General features: G+C 57.0%; 9 protein-coding genes across 9 annotated transcripts; 5 read left to right on the forward strand and 4 right to left on the reverse strand.

Annotated features, from left to right (window-relative positions):
• The first annotated feature begins 121 nt into the window (after window positions 1–121).
• Window positions 122–2539, forward strand: C7974DRAFT_218637 (fungal Zn binuclear cluster domain-containing protein). The gene is made up of 2 exons (XM_046137122.1): window positions 122–408; window positions 473–2539. Exons 1-2 carry the CDS (start codon window positions 338–340, stop codon window positions 2160–2162), a joined length of 1761 nt encoding a protein of 586 aa, XP_045995625.1. The 5' UTR covers window positions 122–337; the 3' UTR covers window positions 2163–2539.
• On the forward strand, window positions 2420–3162 carry C7974DRAFT_218657 (RmlC-like cupin domain-containing protein). Its single transcript, XM_046137123.1, has one exon. The coding sequence runs from the start codon at window positions 2677–2679 to the stop codon at window positions 3136–3138; it is 462 nt and encodes a 153-aa protein (XP_045995626.1). The 5' UTR covers window positions 2420–2676; the 3' UTR covers window positions 3139–3162.
• Window positions 3163–3185: 23 nt separating this feature from the next.
• C7974DRAFT_435253 (heterokaryon incompatibility protein-domain-containing protein) lies at window positions 3186–5171 on the reverse strand (the record flags this gene model as incomplete). The annotated part of the gene is made up of 3 exons (XM_046145044.1): window positions 3186–4118; window positions 4161–4876; window positions 5006–5171. The coding sequence occupies 3 exons, from the start codon at window positions 5169–5171 to the stop codon at window positions 3186–3188; spliced, it is 1815 nt and encodes a 604-aa protein (XP_045995627.1).
• Window positions 5172–5589: 418 nt separating this feature from the next.
• C7974DRAFT_414905 (cora family metal ion transporter-like protein) lies at window positions 5590–7572 on the reverse strand (the record flags this gene model as incomplete). The annotated part of the gene is made up of 1 exon (XM_046143842.1): window positions 5590–7572. One exon carries the CDS (start codon window positions 7570–7572, stop codon window positions 5590–5592), a length of 1983 nt encoding a protein of 660 aa, XP_045995628.1.
• A 1165-nt stretch (window positions 7573–8737) lies between these two features.
• C7974DRAFT_315671 (microsomal signal peptidase-like protein 12 kDa subunit) lies at window positions 8738–9159 on the forward strand (the record flags this gene model as incomplete). The annotated part of the gene is made up of 3 exons (XM_046138520.1): window positions 8738–8788; window positions 8849–8908; window positions 8959–9159. The coding sequence occupies 3 exons, from the start codon at window positions 8738–8740 to the stop codon at window positions 9157–9159; spliced, it is 312 nt and encodes a 103-aa protein (XP_045995629.1).
• Window positions 9160–9353: 194 nt separating this feature from the next.
• Window positions 9354–9810, reverse strand: C7974DRAFT_315030 (RING-box protein 1; the record flags this gene model as incomplete). Its single annotated transcript, XM_046138489.1, has 3 exons — window positions 9354–9452; window positions 9502–9651; window positions 9706–9810. The coding sequence occupies 3 exons, from the start codon at window positions 9808–9810 to the stop codon at window positions 9354–9356; spliced, it is 354 nt and encodes a 117-aa protein (XP_045995630.1).
• Window positions 9811–10170: 360 nt separating this feature from the next.
• On the forward strand, window positions 10171–12227 carry C7974DRAFT_362592 (uncharacterized protein; the record flags this gene model as incomplete). The annotated part of the gene is made up of 2 exons (XM_046139740.1): window positions 10171–11900; window positions 11931–12227. The coding sequence occupies exons 1-2, from the start codon at window positions 10572–10574 to the stop codon at window positions 12225–12227; spliced, it is 1626 nt and encodes a 541-aa protein (XP_045995631.1). The 5' UTR covers window positions 10171–10571.
• Window positions 12228–15961: 3734 nt separating this feature from the next.
• Window positions 15962–16647, forward strand: C7974DRAFT_414910 (acyl-CoA N-acyltransferase; the record flags this gene model as incomplete). Its single annotated transcript, XM_046143843.1, has 2 exons — window positions 15962–16343; window positions 16397–16647. The coding sequence occupies 2 exons, from the start codon at window positions 15962–15964 to the stop codon at window positions 16645–16647; spliced, it is 633 nt and encodes a 210-aa protein (XP_045995632.1).
• Window positions 16648–16775: 128 nt separating this feature from the next.
• C7974DRAFT_435259 (pheromone A receptor-domain-containing protein) lies at window positions 16776–22488 on the reverse strand (the record flags this gene model as incomplete). Its single annotated transcript, XM_046145045.1, has 8 exons — window positions 16776–17566; window positions 17600–18948; window positions 19004–19067; window positions 20211–20215; window positions 20679–21098; window positions 21132–21567; window positions 21615–22187; window positions 22485–22488. 8 exons carry the CDS (start codon window positions 22486–22488, stop codon window positions 16776–16778), a joined length of 3642 nt encoding a protein of 1213 aa, XP_045995633.1.
• Between the last annotated feature and the right edge of the window lie 46 nt (window positions 22489–22534).

A 22534-nucleotide genomic window follows, 5' to 3' on the forward strand; every position in this document is an offset into this window, starting at 1 on the left:
TGGACCGACACCGTGGTTCGGCCGACTCTGACGACTGGCAAAAAGAAGCGGGCCGGTGGACAACCCCCTAGAGGTACACTTCAACCTTCGACCATCCATTCGCTTTACTATTACGGTGGTCGACTAATTAGGCCAAGCCAAACAGGCTAAGCTCAATCCCTTCCGCTCACAGCATTTATTCAGAAGGGAGCTATGCTGGTTTGACATCGGAGACGGACGCCAGGCAAGAGAGAGCGAGCAGTGGCATACCAGACGATCAGCACTTACCCAGAAGCGACTGCCCTCGCAGAACCGAATCTGGAGGCAGCCCCAGGAACCAAGTGTTTCTACGCCAAGCATGAAAAGACAGCGTACAAAGTGCTTCACTGGCTGCTGGACCTGTCGATCGCGCCGAATCAAGTGCGACGAGTAAGTCGACGACCACTCAAGACCTGGAGCAGGAATCGTGCTGACGTAGGCCTCTGGGGTTCAGAGCGACCCCCTCGTGCAAGCGTTGTCGTCAGGCGGATATCGAATGCGGAGGCTACGGCCTCCGGTTGAGCTGGGTGCAGTACAATCCCTACGACGCAGCAGACCCTGATCATGACAACGGCAGTCGCGAGACCTCCAAGCAACCGGAGGTCAGAGCTTCCAGGAGGTCTTTGGTGCCGTTTGGTGCTGCTCAGTCTCTTCCTCGCCTTAGTTCGCCTGAGCTGGACAGTGCCTTGACTGCACTCGACGAGTGGCGTCCCGAGGAATCTTCGCAGTTGGAGAATGGAGCTTTTTGCGTTTTTGCCGTGCAATCGTCTGCACCGGGTTCTTCTGATATCACCGAGACCGTGATCGCGCCTGACGACTACGCATTGCACACGATTGAGACGCCTCATCAGGACGACGATGGCATCCTGGTCGCCTCAGCTCAGGTCTTTCACAATATCCACGACGACTCAACACCTGCTGCCCGGCCTCACTCACCCTTCGAAGAGCAGAGCCGAACTGTTCCACCGCGCCATCTCGATGCTCTATCCATGCCATCCAAACAGAAACGACTCATACACCACTGGATCACCTTCACAAGCCGCAAGCTAGTCCTGATCGACGAGCCCCACAACCCATGCCGCACGATGATGCTCCCAATGGCGCTGAAAGGTCTCGTCTCGCAATCGGCCAGCTCCAACGCCGACGTCGCCATCTTCCACGCCCTGTGCGCCTCGGCAGCCTACAACCTCTTCGAGCTGTCCGGCCGCACCAACGAGCAAGACCGCGTCCTCGCGCTGTACCACGACAACGAAGCCGTCCACCACCTGCGCCACAACCTGGCGCGCGCACACCAGCACACCGACCAGTCCTTCGCCATGGCAATCATGGCCTGCATCGCCGTCGAAGCCGTGTCCGGCACCACCCAGCGCTGGCGCACCCACGTGTCCGGCGGGCTCGCGTACCTGGCGCAGCTGCAAACCCAGGGCCTCCCGGAAGCTGCCTTGTCCGCGTTCCGCCAGCACATGGTCAAGATGGCGATCCTGTGCGGCGTCGCCGTGCCGCCGCACCTGAAGCTCTTCCTGCACGACGCGACGGGCGCGGCTGACGGCCTGGAGTACACGTTCCCGTACTACGGCGTGTCGCGCGCGTTTCTGCGCGCGCAGGACCACGTTAACACGCTGTTGGCGCGCGCGCCGGGGCCGAGTGACACGGAGCTGGGCGACCCGGAGCGCGAGAAGGAGCTCGATGCGTTTGAGCTGCAGCTGTACCTCGACTTCCCTACTTTACCGCCGCAGAGTCCAGCACCAGGCGCAGGCGCCGCGAACACGGTCGTGATCCACCACACGTCCATGGCGTTCTACTACGCGGGCCTGGTGTTCTTCCAGCGGCACGTGCGTAACACGCCTGCGGCAGCAGTGCAGGACCTAGTCGAGCTGGGGCTGCGGGAGCTCGAGTCGATCGACCGCGTGGGCCAGGGCGCGCTGGGCTGCTTGATGCTGTGGCCGGTGCTGGTGCTCGGGGCCGAGTGCGAGGGGGCGGAGCTGCAGCAGCGGATGCGCGCGTGGTTCCTGGCGCAGCGCCCGCTGGGGTTTCGGAACTTGGTGGTGTTGGAGGATCTTGTTGCGACTGTTTGGAAGGCGGAGAAGGGGACGAGTTGGCGGCAGGTCATCGAACAGCCTCAATTTGATGTTTTCAGGCTGTGATATATCTGTCTCGGGCTGGTAGGTCGGGGAGTGCTCCGCTGACGTATTGGACCTCCTCCGATCCTGGGAGCGAGACTTGCGAGCAAGATGGCCATGATGACTCCGGGCTGCAGACTTTGTCCGACGTAAGCAGCGTGTTGGGAGGAGCACACCTACTTGCTGAAGGAGCGCGAGGTGTGAAGTACGCTGTGTGACGTCACGTCCACACCACGAACGACAGCCTCCACAGTCCGGACTCACGACAGCCTCCGCAATCTGGACTCACGACGTCCGTTGTGTATACCCACAACGGCCCGTACGAACAAGAGTAGTCCAATGTGTATGCACACCACACACCCTCCCGGCGCGCACTAGACCCAAAGCGGGCAACCGATCCCTCATACATACATCACCTATCTCCACTTCACCCAACCGACCCGACCAAATTCCGAAATACATCCCCATCCTCCACCTAACTTAAAAGCCCCTCCCTCTCCTCTACAGAGCCCCCAGAAGCCCCCTTTAACACCCCACCATGGTCACCCCAAACCCCAAAGCACCACTCATCCTCAGCGGCCCCAGCATCGCCGCCACCGCAGTATCCTCCTTCCCCGACCCGCACACCAGCGGCAGCGTGACCTGGAAAACCCTCATCTCGGCGCCGCAAACAGCCTCCGACTCGCTCACCGTAGGCATAGCTACATGCGCGCCGGGCAGCGCGGCCGGGTGTCGAGGGGACCTGAAACCGCATCGGCACGCGCAGGCAGAGGTGTATCACGTGGTGCAGGGTAGAGGTGTGATTACTATTGACGGGAAAGGGTATGCGGTGGAGAAGGGGAGTGTGGTGTGGATTCCGGGGGATGCAGAGCACGGGATTGTGAACGAGGGGGAGGAGGAGTTGGTGTGGGTGTATGTGTTTGCTGTGGATGGGTTTGAGGATATAGTATATCGGTTTGATAAGCCCGGGGCTGGGACGAGGGAGAGAGCGAAGTTGTAAGTGTTTCGAATCTAAGCATCGCCTGAGGTCGAGATGTGGCGTTTCTTTCACGTAATAGTGTACCGCTTCATCCCATGCTTTTGAAGGATCGCTGGAGTGATTTCTTCTGTACCGTCCAGGAAGTTATGGCCCCATTCATGCCCCCGAAAGCCTGCCACGTTGATCATCTGCCACGTCACTCCGTCAGTGTTCCGACGCAGTACGAACGGGAAGTTGACACCGAACAGACCGACAAGCTCATCGCCAGGCCGTATGCCATTTGGATCAGGGTGGTATGAGAGGCCAACAGTGCCACCAGTCGTGACGAAGATGACGCGATTTTTGGCAGTTGCCGCCATGCTCGCGTTAAACTGATCCACTTCCTTTTGGAACGGGTTGGGCATTGATGTAGGGCTTACTGTATCTGCTTCAAGTTCTTCCACGAGCCAACAGATGAACCTTGCGTTGCGAAAGACATCTGTTTGACTTCGTTCCAATGACGTGCCCCCTAAGGCCCTGACCAGATCCATCAATCTGCCACCATAAGGTGCGACTATATCTTTGTATATCTTATACAGGTTCTTGAACAATCCCGAGTACGGATCCACATCTTCGAGAGAGTCTAACAGAAGGCCAGATGTTTTAGCGATGGTGCCAATGTACAGGCCTGATGTTGTCATCGTATCAGCGTTCGTTGGACTCCATGATATAACCGTCATCGAAATAGAGCACCAATAACTCATGGACCACATTTGAACGGTAATCGGGTCAGTATTAAATCCAGTGATCATAGTGAGTGGACGATGGTAAGTGTCCACGGCTTTTGGACGTGTGACTATCTCGAAAATAGAATCTGCAAAAGCTGCACCGGTGATGCGCAGGTCTGGCACCCAGGAAGGTAGAGTCCCCAAAGATTTCGAATGAGGATCTTCTCTGAGAGCATGCAAGGGTGCGTATTGATAGATGAGCAGATCGTTCTGCCGCAATAACATGCCCGTTGTCTCGATGAACACTTCACGCATAGATTTCGTGTAATCTGGCACAATTCTCATATCAACTGTTCTAGAGATCCCCAACAGGCTGAAGATCTTGTCGCGGGGATCCGTTGCTGATAGATGCAGGGTTCGACATAGTTGAGAAGAAAACGAGCTTTTAGTGGATGCTCTGCGAACTCGGGAGGCCATCTCGCAAAATTTGCTGTGTATGTCAGGCTTAACCCTGTGGTGCGGTAGCCAGTTTATGAATTGCTGGAAAGGTTCCCAATGAAAGGTGTAGGCACCTATTCGTACCGATGCAGCTCGTGACAAAGCAAGCTCTTGCACGACCCATACTCTCTGAAACCAGGAACGGTCGATGATGCGGGATATAGCATTCAGAGCGCACTCCTTAGAGTCTTGAGCGCAATCAGCTTGTTCGTTGAGTATGGCTATGATGTCGCTTAGGTAGTCGAATAGAGTGGCTATAGAAGGGGTCGGGTTCGAGAACTGCAGTTGCATTGCAGCGAGGACTGTTCTCAGGTGGAGATCACTGTTGTCCACCGGGCCTAGCCAGACTATTACTATCTTCGCGGTTGAGTATATCTTGCCCATCATCTGGACTTGATGGTTTCGCTCTTGGATATTACTCTGGTCCATGGAAAGTGCGTCGACCCAGAGAGTGCGAGGCATCACCTTGTAGCGGAGATGGCGGAGCGCGCAGTCGAGATTCTCTGTGATAGACACCGGTTGGCCGTCAAGTATGGCGTTTTGGATTGAAAGCTCTGTGCCCCAGACGTAAGAGAGCGCCTCGTAGGCTTGCTCTGTGCTGTGCAGAAGGTTGCTTTTGACAAGCCTGATGATAAGCGGAGATTCAAATTGTCCGGGTGCAAGCTCAAGTAAGCGGATGTCACCTTGCTCAGAGTTGATTGCAGTGTATGGGGGTGCATGGCTGGAGTTTTCCAGCGCTGTGGTCGACACCTGTGGTATGAGAGGGCTAGGCTGGAGCAATTCTGGCTCCTGACTTGTTTTGTTGTCCGAATCATCATCGTGTTTAGTTTTCTGGCGCTTAGCGTTCATTGTGTTGATTGTGGCCAGTGGCTTCGGTTGTCGTATCGATCCAAGTGATTAGTGATGCGGTGGAAGTGAAGAAGTTCGAACGTGAGGTGTGCATTGCAGCCACAGCGTACGCGAATGGCAGGCGTCAGGGGTTGTGTTCTAGTCCATCAGGCGCAGCTGAGGCGCAAGGCAGCCGCGAATCAGCACAATCAGAGGGGCATTGCACGCATTAAGTTGAACAAGACAGTTTTGAAAAAAATGATTCATTACAACAAAGAAATTTCAACAAGAGACGCCTCGCTGTACAAATAAGCACACCGAGATCTACCATGCCGTCATTACGCATAATCTAGATAAGGACAGTGATCAAAACAAAACAAAGGGTGAGCATGTAAGAAAAGAGCTACAACAAGATGACCTGCAAACCAAAAACCCACCGCTAGATGTACCTCAGCCTCCTCGCAGTGCCCAAGCAGATCGCAACGAACAGGGCGATCGTGCCCAAGATGCCATAGAACCAGGCCGGGCTGCCGTCCTGCCCAGGAACTCTCACGTTCATACCAAACAAACCGCAGATCAAGTTCAGCGGAACAAGGATTGTCGCAATAACGGTAACCTTCTGGAGGGTGTCGTTACTAGCATTGCCCTGGATAACTTGATCGACCGAGATCTGCGCGAGGTAGTTGGAGTGCGCGCGGCTCAACATCTTCTCGAAATGCGCCAAGTTAGACATCATAGTGACGACGTGGTCCTGGATATCGCTGAGGTAGAGACCAACATCGCCACGAGGTGCAACGCTGTAGGATTCGTTGCAGCGCTTGGCAAAGCCCTTGATGACGTCGGCCTTGCCGCCGAGGAGGCGCAGCAGCTGCATGACCCGCTTGCGAGCGTCGCCTACTGCACGGAGAATTTCGCGCGAGTCTTCGATGCGGGCAGTGAAGACCTGGTCCTCGATGGCCTCGGCCTCGTCCTCAATGCCGCGGATGACAGGACCAAAGCTGTCCACAATGTCATCAATGAGGGCATAGCAGATCCAGTCGGCATTGAGGTTGATGTAATCGCGGAGGCGGCTGATGCGCTTACGGACGTTGAGAGTGTGGGGGCTCTCAGCAAACGTGAACGTGAGCAGCCCTTCCTTGAAAACAACAGCGTAGAAGTTGAGTGGATCCAAATAGTCCTCGGAGTCTTTGTCGACTTGGCAGAAGGAGCGGAATGCCACGAAGTAGTATTGGTGAAACAGCTCCACCTTCTCGCGCGGCTCCTGGATGCAGATATCCTCGCGGGTAAGAGGATGCACACCAAAGGCCTTGCAGATAGCAAACACTTCCTCTTCGGTCGGGTTAACCATGTCCATCCAGAAGACGCCACTGTCTGGAGGTGTCTCGAAGAGGTCGCGGAAGCGTTCTCCAGGCATGAGCAGGCCTCCAAGCTCTGCTGCATGGATAGTGTCATCGAGCTCAGAGGAGAAGAACGTGAACCGGTTACCAGACAGGCCGGGGACGTCCTTCTTGTTCTCAGTGTACATGTGCGCCAGGCCCTCCTCTGCGAGCTTCTCTTGGATGGCTGGATCAACATCCTTCAGAGTGGCAGTCTCGATGTCGTCCTTGCGGCTTGTCTGGCTGGATTTCGGTCGAAGGTCTGCAAATATCTTCTTGGACATCTGAGAAGCAATGCTAGGCTTGTGGCGCAAGTTCTGGCCGATTGGGGTCCTTTCCTGGCACTCGGCAACAAACTCCTCCAGCTCTTCGTAGTCAAACCGCGTAGTCTTTCCAAAGTCTTCCTCCACGGGAAAGCACACATCCTCCTCTGCAGAGCTGGCAGCAGATACAGACTTGATGCTCTTCACGTCCTCGGGGCGCTCATCACTGATAGTGGGACGACGTGCAGTGGCTCGGGAGTGCGTCCTCTGGAGGTTGAGCTCGACGAAAGACGGCGTGCGGCTGTTGACAGTGTTTGCACGGTCGCGGCGGCGGTTGGGACCAGCGAATGCATCCACAGAGTTGGGAGGGGATGTTGATCGCGAAGTGGTTGAGGATGCGCGAGACCTAACAAGTCGCTCAATGGCTGGGTCGCGCGGGCGCCTAAAAGTGTCGCGGCGTGCGGACGGGCTGTGGGCCTGTACAGAGCCACGACGACCACGCACATCAGGGGACAGGTACGGGTCATCGTCGTCAGCAACGGCGTTTTCCTCAAAGTCGCGAGCGGTAATGCCACCTGCCTCCAGGGCTTCGTTGACATGAATGAGCAGGTTCGGGCGCTCAATCTGGTTATTGATACTAGCAAAAGTCGGGCGGCGCGATCGAACGGGAGGCGGTGAGTCAGCGCGGGGCATGGACTGGGGCTGACGGCGGTGGTCGTCGAGTTCAGACACCGGGGTGCTGAACCTCGTCTCAGACTTCTCGGATCTTGGAGTGTCAGACATGTTGGCGGCTCAGGCGGCGATTGAGCTTGACTCCAAGGGTCTTGTCGGTTTCTTTGGTTAAGCCAGGGTTGTGGACGTGGGTGCGCAAATCAAGATCTCTTGCGGAGCAAGAAACCTCAAGGTTCGGCGAGTCGCTTGTGAGCGATCACCTCAAGGCGCGCTCAACTTGACTAATGGCCTTGCGTAGGGTCCTCCCCTACACTCAGCCGCTGGGGGGAAGTTTCCGGTAGCCAGACTTCCTGATCCTAAGGGAACAAGGAAGGGTGAGGATGCAGTAGGTCGAAAGCGAATGTGTCTATGGGTGCTGGTGAAGCCCAGTTATGGCGGCTTCTTGTAGTCGCCTCCGTAGACCCACGCCTTGGGTCCGAGAAGGGGACGGATGGAGGAGAACTTGTGAAGGTAAAGCCCCGCCAACTTGATGGTTTGGATTGATTAGGACGCCGAGGCGTCAGAAAGTGCTGTGAAGGGGAATGGTGATCGAAACGGGAAGCCCGAGTCGGATCAGCAGCAGTGGTGGGCGGTGAAGTCCACGGAAGGTTTGAGGGATTTCCTGAGCGAGTCAGCGATGCAGCTCTGGAGGTGCAGTCGCTAGTGGTGTTGAGCGTACAGTGGGAACGAATCGAAGTTTGTATGCGGGTGCTAGGGGGTTTACAGAGTCCTAGGGACGGTGTGGGTGGTGGAAGGGTGGGAGGGAGGGCAGGAGGTTGTTATGTAGCGAACGCCGACGGCCCGCACTGTCAAGCTTTTCAAAGAGAGTCGGCCGCGGTCCCGACGGGGCTGAGTGGATGCTACGGCAACTACAACCAGTGACGCATCCAGACAGGGGCGCCCAGATTTGACGTCGAACAGTATCTAAATCAGGTGACTCTTTGCGGTGCTCTGACTGGCCTGAATTGTGTACGCCAAAAGCAGTGTTTGGCGCATGGGTGTGTCAGGTTCACGGTTCCAGGTTCGCTCAGCCTCGACTCGCGGCGTCGGGTTGCGTCGCACGGACTGCGGCTGATAATCCCTGCGTCGGGCTGCAGCTCGGGGAAGCTGCCACATCGACGATTGAGTGGCCGCAGAACATCCATCTCGCCGGGTCGGTCAGTAACAGTAACGCAAGGCACACGGTGTCTCGACAGCAGCCAGAGTGCGACCAACGACGTCCACCACAACCACCACCATGTCCGAACAGATGCTGGAGCAGGTGCGCGAGGCGGTCGAGGGCCAGATTGTAGGTGGACGCTTCGCATTCGCGGGAAGCTAGACATGGTATGGAGGCTAACACGTGCAGGACTTTGAGGGCCAGCGACTGGCGGAGATGCTGACGACGGTGTTGCTCGGTGCAGCAGGTGTACGTCCTCACTGCTCCGCGCGCGCTGTCCCCACGACTCACCGCCCCAGATCATTGCCTTCCTCGTTGGCTTCGCGCAGCAGGACATCAAGCTCGCGCTCTACATTGGCCTCGCCGGCACCGCCCTCACCTTCCTCGTCGTCGTCCCACCGTGGCCCTTCTACAACAAGAACCCCGAGGACTGGCTGCCGGCGCACAACGCCTCGGCCTCGAGCTACAGCATCGACGTGGACGGCCAGAAGGTTGGATAGACGCACGTCACAAGAGTGGAGAAGACAACAGGGCAATATCATGACTGTAGTTTATGGTTCATTCGACGATTCTCGCGCCGGTGATGCTGACTGCTCTCGTGTTCGCATGATCCTTTTATAAGCCCAGTGACGCCAGACGTCCATAACGAAACCCAGACCAAACGCTGCTTGCTGTGCACAGTGTTCCCGGGCCTCTATCGGCCGTACCTCTGGAACTCCCAGTCTCGGTTGTCGAGCGGGCACACTTGTCGCGTCTTGAGCCATCGGGAGATGCAGTGGAAGTGGAAGGCGTGCTGTGGACGTTAGCTGTGAGGGCTGAGAGGGCGGTGATAGTCGACGTACATTGCAAATGCCCCAGGCGACGGTGCACTCTTCACTCGTAGCAGACGCCTGGTTGGCCTGGCACTCGATGCAGAGATCCATGATGTGGTTACGGCAGATGGCGCAGTTGTCGACGACGATGTCCCAGGCCCAGAGCGCCACGGCGTTCCACTGCGCCCTGTTAACAACCAGCCAGTCATGCTTGAACCTCACGCGACTACTCACCTTCTTGACCTCGAAGCGCTTCTTGTCGCCGGTGTCTGTGCTGGCTGCGGCCTTGGCGACCTTGGTCTTGGGCGCGGGTGCGTCTGCCATATCAACGTCGGCCATGGTTGCGGTGGATGTGGGGGCGGGGAGTTGGGAGAGCTATCGGGGGCCGGCGGCGGCGGTGGGAGGCGTTAAGTGCGGTCGTGGTGCGGTGGAGGACAGGCAATGCAGCTCGCAAGCAGGGTTGGCAATGGCGCACTACGGTGACGGTGTGTTTGCCGTGTTGGCCTGGTCGACGTTCACGCCCGCCAGAGGCAACAGTGGATCGTGCCTGCGGAAGCTCGGTGAGCACGGGCCAGCATCGTCCTCCTCCCTGCGTGTGCAACAGAACACCACTAGGGATGGATGTCTGAACTTGAAGGCTGTGAATCAAGCACTGTAGTCGCTGTAGGCCCTTTTCCAGGGCTCCAGTCTCCCCAGCATGCTGGACGCTGTTCTGCAACCAAGGGAGGGCGCCCGTTTCACGCGCACCGCTTGCGTCGGTGCATGGCCGGGTCAGGCAGGCTGTGACGCTCGCTGCCCGAAGACAAGGCTGCGCCGCCTCCGCATAGTCACCACCAGCGCAACCAACGTCGCCCACCACTCTCTCACTTGCCCTCCTCCGCTTCACGCAACGACCCGTGCCCATTACTACTCCTGCGCGCTGGACATGAACACTCCCCACCTCCACAACTCCACCACCTCGCCTTATCAGTCCCGCTGCACCACCGCCTCGTCATCCCGCGCCATCACTTGATCCGCGCCCACGCCGCAGAGAGCCCCGACGACGACCACGACCACAGTCGCCCGCCTTTCCGCCTCCACACACATTGCGCCTGCCTTACATGTCGACGGGCCAAAGTATAGCGTCTCCACGCGCCCCGCGCGGCCAGCACCGCCAGCCGAGCGCATCGCAGCCCGGGCAGGAGAACACCAACGGCGGCAGACATTCGCAACGCCGATCGAGAGGCGGCCGCAACCACAACAATGCTGCGCATGCCTCGCCAAGCAAGCTTCCAAATGCCGAGCCCTCGTTCTCAGAGGGTGGCGCCTACACCACCGACGATGCCCGCGCGCACCCAGGCCCGCGCAGCGGGAAGAAGCACATGCGTGGCCAGCCGTCGCACGATCGCACATCCACAGCCGTGGGCGCCCAGACCTCCCTGACCGACACCGAGGCCATCACCAACCGTGCTTCTGCCACGCCCATGAAGAATCAAGGCGCATACGCCGGCCCTACCTTCCACGCCTCGCCCGCACCCTCAGCCTTGCCGATCCCCAAGTTTCTGTCTCGTTCTGTGCCCGCCAAGACCGCTTCTGGTCCACCCACGCCTCCACCAGACCACAGCTCTGATTCCGCCGACTCGCTGAGCCCGTCTCCTTCACCGTCGCGCGCCCCGATTGCAATCCCCGCACGTCATGAAGACTCTCCTCTCGACATGCTGTTCAGGGCCGACAAAGCGGAGAGGGCTAAAAACATCAATTTCAGTCCAAACGCGCACCAGGTCCGGCCTCAGCCGCCGCCGCTGCAGCAAGAGTACAACGTCTTTCCCATGGAGCTCGACGGAGAAAGCAGGAACTCGCAGGGACCTCCTCTGTTTCAGTCTCCAACTGGACATCGGTCCACAACAGACCCTTCAAAGCTGCCTCAATTTAGAGATGTTCAACAGTCGGACAGTGGAAACGACGTAATGCAGGATCTTATGAACAAGCTTTCAATGTCGCAGAAGAAGCCCAACGCCGCAATGGAAACTCCTCCTCGACAGGCTGCACAAGCTCCTGGCAACTTTCAGGGGCCTCAGCACACTCCTTCCCCGTTTAACACGGGTAGACCTTCGGCCAACCGCAGCGTTTCAGGTCCCTCGACCCCCGCGCAAGCCCCTCAGGACGGCCCTGATTTCTTCTATGGCAATCGCAATCTTTCACCAATGTTCAAAGCAGCCCAGGGCGACACTCCAAAGCGCAACTCTAGCCTCCGCACCGAAGTTACGGCGGACTCTCCTACAGGCCAGCAAGGCATTTTCCAAGACTTCCCATCTATTTCATCTGGAAATGCCATCGACCCCAATGCATTCGCGCGCGGTCAGCCCGCTGGCGATGCTCAGGGTCCGGCAAATGCACGTCGTGGATCTGTGCCCTATGGCCAGAACCAACAAAGGCAGCCCAACAAGCATGTCACGCAGACACCGGGACGGTATCAGCAGCGTCAGGACGCTCATCAACGCGGCCGGGGCAATTTCCACGGACAAGGACCTAGAAACGGCCGACCGACTGCAAACTCACCTGCCGCACCTGCTAAGCCAGCTACAACCATGATGTCTTTCGTGCCCGCCTCAGTGTCCGCGAAACCGAAGCCAAAATTGGAGCAGCAGCTGGCTGCCTCTGCGCCTCCGTCCACGACTGTACCCCCTCCCCAGTCCTCAGCACCCGAAACGTTGGCTTTGGAGCAGGATCTCAAGCGCATGCTCAACCTCAACATCTCTGGACAGGGGGTTCGATAGCCTCGAAATCCTTGATTCTCTCTTTTTGCTGCATGGCTCGCAGGCGATTTGTGGTTGCTTCGCTTCATGTCCATCACTTTCGTTTACTCTCATGGATCTATTGCTGGCTATTGCCATGTCCGTGATCATGTTGCATGGCACTCTTATTTTTATCTTGCTCAGGCGTTGGGTGGCGTTATATTGAAATCCGGCAATGATTGGCATATCACCCGGATTTATGGCGGAAGTGCTGGTTTTGCTCGAGTCAGTTTTAGGTTATGGTATGACGGGCCCATCTCGCAAGGACACATTGTTTGCGACAGATGCACGGCAATGGTGTTAAGAGCTGGAATGGCGTGGTTATGATACCAGGTTTGGTACCTTGTTTATCTACATACTCCCTTGAGGTGTCCCGGCAGGCTATTGAGCAGCGGGCCCTTTTTGCTAACGCTCTGCCATCCTTTCCTGGATCCAGGCACGACTTGAACTCATCGACACTCCATCAACACAGTACAACATAAAAACAAATAAAATATATGGGCATAATGCTCGGCTCAGTCTCAGAGAGACTGAGTTTTATGCCTAACACTGGCTCTCTGTGGATTGACGTGTTATGGTGAGGTCTTGTATTGACAAGTCACAGATGCCAGGATGATTCTCCCAGAGTCAAACGCTGACCCTTACTCGAACCGCCAATATCAATCTTATCCTCGCCTCTATGTTTACAGACGCGGGTACATACGCGTGCTCGGTCAGCTCTGATGCACTCCTACGCTGGCCGACGTCACATGGACTTACTTTCACCTAAGCACTGGCCAGCTCGGATTCAGGCATCTACTGCTATTTCACGCCGTGCGGGGAAGTTCCGTCTGCTTCTCAACTTCACCTACGATTGCAAGCCTGGCTAGCGACCTTCCCCTCTATTTCACGCGCGCTTCTTGCTTCCTCGAGCCAACCTCTCACAGCAGCAGCAGCAGCAGCAGCAGCAGCTACAACAACAACAACAACACACGCGCGCTTCTTGCTCCTTCAGTCAAGTTCTTACAGCTATATCAACAACAACATCGACAACATCAACACACGCTAGCAACGATGAATCGTCTTAAGCAGAAAGGCATGTCGGGCGCGATCATGGTTACGAGTACAGGCTAACAGACTCCAGCGTCACAACTGTTCAAGCACGGCCAAATCCATGACGAAGAAGAAGTCAACGTCTCTCCAGTTCAAGAAGCTGACCTCAACACTGGCACGGAACGCAAGCTGCGAAAGAAACGTTGGCTTCACCACCTTGCCTGCGGCCGGCAGCTAACATCAACAGCAACCGCCATCTTTCGAAAGCGCACTGACAAGCCACTCCCTGCTCCACCGAACGCTGATGCTGTCGATGAAGCTTCTGCAGCACTGGCGAAGGGTCATGCTGGTGAATGTGAGATGGACTTCATCACTAACGCGCTGGATGCGACAGCAGTGACAAGGCGTCCAGCGTTTGCTCCCACCACAGTATCGCCAGCGCACACCACTGCTAGCGAGGAGAGCTCCGATGACGTGCGCAACACAAAGCAAGCAGAAGTGGTGGTCAAGAAGCGCCCCAGCTTTGCTTCCCTGCGCAAGTCAAGTATGCTGTACAAGTTCCACCGCTTCCACCCTTACCAACGCCCTGCAGGTTCTCGCATCTTCCGCACCAGCTCTGACGACCATGAACCTCCTCCACCGGTGCCCCAGATCCCCGCCATCATCCCCACGCCACGGCCACGCCACACTGGCCTCTGGCCTCAAGGACCGGCCCGCCCTGCACGCCTCCCCCGATCAGACACCGGCCGCGTCGCCATCTCCCGCCCGGTCGCCTCAGCCCAACAGGCTCCGCCCCCACCCCCCGCTGAGGTCTCCATCTTCTCCTTCACCAAGCCCTCCGGCCCACCGCCCCCCCGTCCACCGCGCCCTGGCCCCATCGACATGGACATCGTGGCCATGCAGCGCGACAGCAGCGCGCGCGTGGTCCTGTCGAGTCTCCCCCCCGCGCGCCCCCCAACAGCCTCGACCACCTCCTCGGCCGCCGCGCGCCTCGGCCCCCAGCGCCCCAGCACCACGAGGCCCTCCTACTACCCGGGCCGCCTCACCCGCCTCCCGCGCCCCAGCGACGTAGACCCCTCGCTGCGCGTCCGCTCCTCCTCCTCCACCCTCCGCGCCCCGACCTTCTCCCCCCCGCTCGCCGCCATCTTCCCGCGCGACCCCCGCCGCCCGCTGCCCTCCCGCGCCGCCGACGGCTCCGTCACGGGCTACTCGCGCTTCAGCGCGTACGTCATGGCGCTGGAGGGCTACGGGCGCGGGGGGGTACCCCGCCGGCGACGGGCCGCTGGAGCTGTACGACCCGGAGCGGGCCGCGGACTGGACGGTGGAGAGGCGGATGAGCGTCGGGCCTGGGGGGAGGGGGGGTGGCACGCTGTGCCGGGACCGGTGGGGAGGGTTCCACTACGTCCCCGACGTCTAGGGGGCGTAGTGGAGGTGGGTGGGTTGGGAGTCTGGGTTGGGTTCTTGTGTTTGGGTTTTGTCTGGTTTTCGTCCTGGGAGGAGTTTTGCGGCTGCCTCGTGCTTTTTAGATACCCGCTGAATGATACGACGTGCTCCTTTCGCCCACAACGTCTTCCACACAGTCCGGTGGCACGTGCGGAGTGTCTCCCCGGAGCCGCGTGTGCAACGCGCCTCCAGCCCGCCCTTACCTGCCTCCCTCCCCCCCTCCCCCGTTCCAAATACAGACGCCTTGCAGTCGAGCCGAGACCGCAGTGCGAAATTGGCAATGGCAGTCCGCACGTCGGGACCCCCGGGATCGGCACAGGGATGTCTAGCACGCATCGCGAACCTAAAAAACTCCTGTGTCTACGCAAGCAGCCCGCAACGCCCGTAGCCCTCTCTTGCGCGTAGCTCTGCGATTACAGAGGCGCTGTACCGACCGGCCATCCGCCCCACGCTCCTTAATCTTTGGCGTTCTACAAACCTCCTTTTTGCGAGTCAGACGCAAGGCCTCACTCAGATATCGACTTACACAGATCGGCACTCGCGCTCTTACACTTACACTTCCACTTACGATGACGCCCCCAACAACCCTGACCCAGCGCCGCGCCAGCGCCATGGACGCCTACAAACAAGTACGCCCCCGTCTACCCCCCCTGCCACTCACCGCGCCCGCGTCACGTGCTAACAGCGCAGCACCTCGACGTCTCGCAGACGCGGCGGCAACGCCGCCGGCGCAGCTGGGCGGACCAGGACATGGCGTACGCGAGCCTGCCGCACGGCAAGACGTACGCGCAGCTCGCGGCCGCGGGCATCGTGGCGCGCGCGAAACAGGTACGGGGACTCTTTTTTTCGGTGCGTTGGGGGGGAAGTGCTAATGCGGGTAGATTTTGGCGGGTGATGAGGTGGTGTCGAGGGGGTCGTCGATTAGTGAGGGGGGGGAGTAGGGGGATTGGCGGGCGGGTTGGAGGGGGGGACGCGGATGTGATGGGATGGCAGTGTATGAGCGCCAGACGCGGCATAGATGGGTTCTCGGTTCAGGTCAGGGCTAGGGACGGCGTTGAGAGGGTCTTCAAGGTCACGCGAGATGGGATGGATAAGGCGGGTGGTGAAAGGGCGGAAGGGCGAGGTGTGAATCCAACCCAGTTAGCCTGCTTAGTCATACCAGCACCCATCAGGCATCTATATCTTACTGCATCGCCAAACACATGTCCCAGGACAATCAGACGCAAACCCGGATATCAAACATGTCAATCACAGTCCAGCCCGTGTCCGACGCCGAACTCCACCGGTCGTGCGTCATCGAGGGCGCTGCCTACGCCTACAGCGACCTGACCCGCATCCTCTTCCCCGGCCCGTCGCCGCCAGACTCGCACCAGAAGCGCGTGGACCAGCTGATCCAGCTGCGCGCCGAGGACCCGACGGTTGTGTTCATGCAAGCCATCGACACGGCGTCGGGCCGCATGATGGCCTCGTCGAAGTGGCACATCTACCGCACCGCGGCCGACACGCAGATTCCGCTGCGCAAGCGGGAGTTTGGCGCTGGCACGAACCCGGCGGCGTGCGAGGCGTTCTTTGGCGGCATGGCGGCGCGCAAGAAGCAGATTCTGGGCGACCGGCCGCATGTTTGTACGTCTCTACGCGGGGATTGCGGGGGGGGGGGAGTCACTAACCAAGCGCAGACCTGCATATGCTGCACACGGACCCGGAGTATCAGGGGCGCGGGGCGGGGAGTGCGCTGATGGAGTGGGGCAAGCAGCGGGCGGATGAGCTGGGGCTGCCGTTGTATCTGGAGTCGAGTGCGGTGGGGCATGGGTTTTACTTGAAGCACGGGTTGAAGGATATTGAGGTGATGGATATTGATTTCAGTCCGTTTGGGGGTTCGGTTCACAAGCAGCCGTTGATGATGCGAGAGGTGTCTGGGTCACGGTGAGCCATGTTTGTGTGAAAACCGTCTCATCATTTTCGCTATCTGTCAACGAAGACTGGATTGTGTGTTGCATATTTTGGCAATACGGCCGTCATCCCTGCATTAGACCGTCGTGTAGACCGTGTAGTAGATCAACGGCGTCGGCCATAGACCTTCTTTGGTTTGCCGACTTTGTGAGCCAAAGGTACTTCGTAGACATATTGCCTACAATTCTGGTCAAAGTCACGGCGTTCTCTATTCGTACTCGTGACCTTGGGCTCCAATACCATCTCTGGAGGCGTATCCTGCACCAGGATATCATCATCCTGCGTCATCGTCTCCGCCTGCGTGTCGTAGTGGAATTGCGTCTGCTGGTCACGATGCTGCCCCCATTGTTCCAGACTATCGCATGCCTCATTGCCTACAGGCGGAGTCCTGCGCACCTGAACAGTCTCTTCTCGTCGTAGTCGTCCGTACTGCTTTGCCGCATCACCCCTCTCAGAGTTAGGCTCGACGACATTCACCCCCTCATTCGATTCGTGTGTTGGAGTATTGAGGTCATCCAGATCGACAATCTCTCTTTGAAAATACCTACCTCGTGTTGAAGTGTTGACGCGATGGAGTTGGCCTCTACTGTCGTTCGTTGGAGGCGTCGGAGCGTCATCGGGCTCATCTTCGGCATACTCCTGCCCCTCGGACTGCTGATCGAGGGATGCATCTTGACCTTCGTTGGATTCAGTATAATCATCAGCATAGTCGCGATGTGTGCCGACTGCATAGTCTTGGTAGAGCTGGTCTCTGCGCTGAGCATTACCCGTGCGGTGACACTCGTCCGTGAGATCGTTTGGATCTGGGGTTCGCTTGGAAGAGAGGAAGTGGGACTGTGTGCCATCAATTGAACTCCTGTCTGATGCTTTTCGCTCTCCAGATGTCTGGTTCAACACTGAGATCTGTTCAATGAGCTGGCCGTCTTTACGACGTGGGCGCCACTTCTTAATGGCTCGCTCGTATTGAGCTTCGAACTCTGCTGACATCATTGGGTGGGTGAACCAGATATGCTCCAAGGCTTCGGTCGCAGACATGCGATCTTCCTCGTCCAAGACAAGGAGACGTTTGATGAAATCTTTCGGCGCAGGGGCGATCGGGCCCCACAAAGGGTGGTACTTGTCGTCGAGGATGCTCAAATCGCATTCTGCGGCTAGACCTACTATAACACGTCGAGGGTCTTCCTCGAAGGGACCGTCATTTCGGCAGCTGAATAAAATCTCTCCTGTGAGTATGGCTGCCGTGATGGATCCAATGGACCACATGTCGACACTTAGAGAGTAGCCACTCGTGCTTGGGATGGCGTCGTTCGCTCTGTGGATTTCAGGTGCAGCGTACTCAAGCGTACCCACAACACTATACATGCGTTTTAGCTTGTTGCTCGTAAAGTCGCGCTGGGTGTTTGCGTTAGGCAGAAATCGCGCATGGCCAAAGTCTGTAATGACAACACGGGCGCCGTTATCGAGAGATGTCATCAGTATGTTGTCAGGTTTGAGGTCTCTATGCACGACATCGTGATCATGCAGATACTGAACACCCTTCAAAACCTGTCGGATAATAACAGCGGATTCGATGATTGGAATCTTGCCATGCTTGTACTGAATGTATGAGAAGAGGTCTCCGCCGGTCACGAGTTCCTGGAACATGTAAATCGTGCTCCGACTCCAGAAAACCCTTTGTATGTGGACAATGTTGGGATGGCTGAGGTCTTTGAGAATGTCAAACTCGCGAAAACAGTTCTGGACATTGAGCGGCAATTCATTGATGGCTTGGTTCGAGGGCTGTTGCGCATCATTTGTGGACGCGAACAGGTCAGCGCGTCGGTCGTAGAGTTTTTCGAGGTTCACCATCTTACATGCGAGCTGACGCTGTGTGATCTGGTCGATACCAATCAGTACCTTGCCATATCCACCTTCACCGAGTAGGCGGTTGGTAATGAGGTAGCGAGACGAAAGCACCGCCTTCTCGCGCTCTTGAGTCGCTGTCAAAACACTTTGCATAACTGCTCCAACTGACCGATAAATTAGAGTAACGGTCTCTGACAGCTGGAGCTCGTCCCCGTCATCGAGAAGAAAGCTGCCATTCTGGCCCATCAAGATACCCCGACCTTGAGAGCCAGTGCAATCGGCATTGCTTTTCCTCAAGTAAGTGCCATTCGCCGAGAGGTCAGTAGCATAGACGAAAGGAGCAATATTAGCAACCGGATCTTGTTCGTACAGGATGCAATGGATGCGAAGATGTTCTCTAGAAATTGTGAAGTCGTCATACCAGCTGTAGCGGCTGAAGACCGCATTAGCATCTGCAATGTCATCGGACGAGACACGACCACTCTCACCACTTCATGTCTCTTCCAAGCACGAATTGTTCATTGCCGCATACTTCGACGGTGCCATGCGTGTCTATGCATGTGAGCTTTCAACGTTCGTCGAAAGGAATACTCTCACAAACATAAAGGATTGCGGCCCGCCAGTTGGATTTCGAAGTGCGCCACAACCTCATCCGCCATCATACAGGATCTGCTCCAGTTCTGAGAGCGATTGAATAAGAACCGTGCTGTGATGCCAGAGGTGACGCGTGACCGTGCCTTCTGGAGCTAGCGTGCCTTCCTCGCTTAGCTCAGTTAGCGCGCTTGGCACCACACCACAAACCAAAGCCGCGAGCTCAGCAACTTTCCTTCTGCATCCCACGACACTCATCTCAAAGCAACGTAAGTGTTATATCCGAGCCCAGCAGCATACTCCCAATGCTCAATTGAGCATGTTGCGGTGTGTTGTTCTTTGTTGAACACTCACCGTTCTTGCTGCAAACCCCGCATGACGTGCACCGAAGCTACAGCTGCTAACATCAATCGTAGTCAGCCGACAAGATGAGAGCCAAATGGAGGAAGAAGCGCGTCAGGAGACTCAAGCGTAAGAGGAGAAAGACGAGGGCTCGTTCGTAAGTTGCACTGCACAACCAAGTTCAGCTCAGCAAGCTAACAACCTCGCAGCAAGTAAACAACTCGCCCCCAATCTCAGCAACCACCACCACCTCAGTTCTGAACGATAACGATCATTGAACGCCCCGATCTGCGCACCACCTTCCGTCCGCTCAACTCACTGTTTACTCGACTGCGTTGCCCAGCTACGTCATACGGCAGACATGCGACACGAGCTTCAACCATTCCACGGAGGGCGACTGCTAGGCTGAGGATGGCACTGGCTACTGGTCAATCACCCATTGAGGTCTTCGAGAATTACTTGAACACGATGGTCACTCTAACACCGACCGTGCTCACCAGCACATTGCACGCATCGCGCGCATTGCACTTCTGAACCGGTCTTTGACTGATACATCTCCGTGTGGAGACATGATATCGAATGAAAAAATGCTTCACGACAAACTTGCCCTCCTGTCTGATTTTGTGATGTACTGGTTGTGATGTGCGCTTGCCGAGACAGCTTCCCCGCATTTCGAGCTCCAGCTATGACGGTCAGCGTCGTCCGATATCCGAACTAAATTTGCTAACAAGCACGCTTGTTACTCTGCGTTCAGTGCTGTACTCTCGCTGTTCTGGTCACGCTACTTGAGTAGCCTGTCCCAAGACGGCGTCGCAGCTGAACGCAACTGGAGCTGTGCGTGCAAGGATCCTCCGTGAAGTCGCGAGCTCCACATGTCCTTGTGCGAAGCAATAAGAATTCGAACGCGTGAGCAGTCTTTAGTGTTAAGCGCAATGACCCCCTACTGAGGGCGTGGGTGAAGAATATTCAAAATGCGCAAAAGTTCATGTACTCACAAAGACAACAAAAAAACAATTCGGAGTTGTACAAATGCATCATGTAGTTTCCACATGTATGAAGAAAAAAGCATTACATCCCCATCGCACGCCGGCGATCCCACCATGCAAACCCAGGGTATCACTTCATCCGTATATACGTATCCAATCCATATGCAACCCCAACGCGCGACACAAAAAAACAGCACGGCACCAACCGGCTCCTCACGGCCTCAGCATCCACTCGTCGGCTGACTTCCGCTCCGCGCTCGCCCGTATCTCCTCGTCTAAGTGCACTTCGCGGAACACAATCACGCCGCTGGGCTCGCTGGTGCGTCGGCTCGATGGCGCCTCGGACGCCCATGCGCGCGCTGAGAAGCCCTCGGTGACTGTGTCTGTGGCGGTGTCTTTCTCGGGCTGGGGAGTCAGAGAGCGCTGCGAGAAGACGGGGAGGATGGGCTGATGGCGGCCGCGGGTGAAGATGCGTTTGAGGAGCGAGGGGGCGAGGGGCTCGCTGTGGTCGTGCAGGACGGGGGTCGTGCTGGAGACGGAGCGTAGAGCCGGGCGGTCCAGGGTGTCTAGTGCGACGGAGTCGCTGCGCATGCTGGTGTTGAAGGTGCTGCCGCCGAACGAGCTGAAGCGCGAGGTGCCTTTGGAGAAGTAGCTCTTGGCCTTGCTGACGTACGACGAGGTCCATGTGCGGGCTGACACGAAGCTGCTGGGTGTGCTGGAGGCGGTGTCATGCATGATGTACAGGCTGGGGAAGAGTTTGCCTAAGCCGATTGCGAGGAGCATCTTCTTGTAAGTGTTGTAGGCGTCTGTGCCGGTGCCGAAGAGCAGGAATGCGATGTATCCCAGGCCAATTTGGCCCCATTTGTCGACGTGCACAGCGCCGTCTGATCGGAACTTGAGAATGACTTTTCTTTTGTCTCCCTCGATGGAATCCCACCACGCGGTGTCAAGCTCGTATGTGACCATGGCGTTGCAGAAGTAGTAGAATGAGTACACCGAGTACGCTACGACGGTGAAGAGGAAGACCATGCACATCAAAAAAAGACGGAGAAAGCGAGATCGAGTGGTATTGCGGGCTGACACGAGGCGGGAGAATTCGCGACGGTACCGGAAGAGACGGAAGAGGAGGAGGACTGTCCAGGATTAGCACAGGTCATGGTCTGAAGGGCGCTGCACTTACCTGCATAATACACCACTGCGAGCATTGTGATGAGCACCCACATGACATTGAGAACCAGACTTCTCCAATTTGGGTCATACCCAGAATTACATCCTTCGATGCCTGAGATGTGGTAACGGACGGACTGGATGGGAATGTATAACAGGATCATAACCAGAGGATATGCCCAGCACCATGCAAGCTCGACTAGCTGACGCCTCAACTTGCTGCTCCTGCTTAGAGACACGGTGATGTTGCGAGTATCCATGACCTGTGCGAGTCTCCGAAGGATCATGGCCACGGCTGCGCCCAAGCTGACTTGCGCTCCGACCTGGATGCGGACGTTGATATCGCACCACACAGCACCATCCCACCACTGGTCGATGTTGTCGTGGCCCCATATTATCGCATTGATGCCGAGAGGGAAATTTGTGAGGATGATCCAGAGCACCAGCGAGCTCGCTGCAACGTTTCGCTGCGAGATGTGCCAGACAAGAGGTGCAATACAAAGAAGCCAGGAGAACCAAGCGAGTACCGAGAAGAGAATGGCTGTAGGGTAGACATCTCCAGTGACGTCTCCAGTGGACATGATCTCTGTCAAGTCAGTTTCCAGTACCAGAACGGGGAACGGCCTGATAGACATACTGAACGTCTTGGGTATCCTATAGGAAAGTCTTTGGCAGCCACACCAGCCGGGAGAGTGGTAAGCTGTGGCGATCTTGGGTCGGTAGGTGATTGGGGGAAGATCTGGTATTCAGAGTTTGGCTTGACAGAAGCTTGCTTGTTCTTTGTTCCTCGGGATATGGGAGTCGGCGAGATTGATGATGTGACCAGAGAATCAGGGCGGATGGTAGAAAAGAGGTCGTCGTTGGCAAGCAAAAGACCTCGTACCCATACTTTCGCTCTACAATTGATATTTTTCTGTCTGAATAGGTGTCTCA

Source organism: Boeremia exigua (assembly GCF_020726555.1).
Source record: "Boeremia exigua strain MPI-SDFR-AT-0100 chromosome Unknown C7974scaffold_8, whole genome shotgun sequence".
Lineage (NCBI taxonomy): Eukaryota > Fungi > Ascomycota > Dothideomycetes > Pleosporales > Didymellaceae > Boeremia > Boeremia exigua.

Coding starts and splice junctions, on each gene's coding strand:
- C7974DRAFT_218637 (XM_046137122.1), top strand. CDS start 338: ATGAAAAGACAGCGTACAAAGTGCTTCACTGGCTGCTGGACCTGTCGA. Junction 409..472: donor CGCCGAATCAAGTGCGACGA/GTAAGTCGACGA, acceptor TCTGGGGTTCAG/AGCGACCCCCTCGTGCAAGC.
- C7974DRAFT_218657 (XM_046137123.1), top strand. CDS start 2,677: ATGGTCACCCCAAACCCCAAAGCACCACTCATCCTCAGCGGCCCCAGC.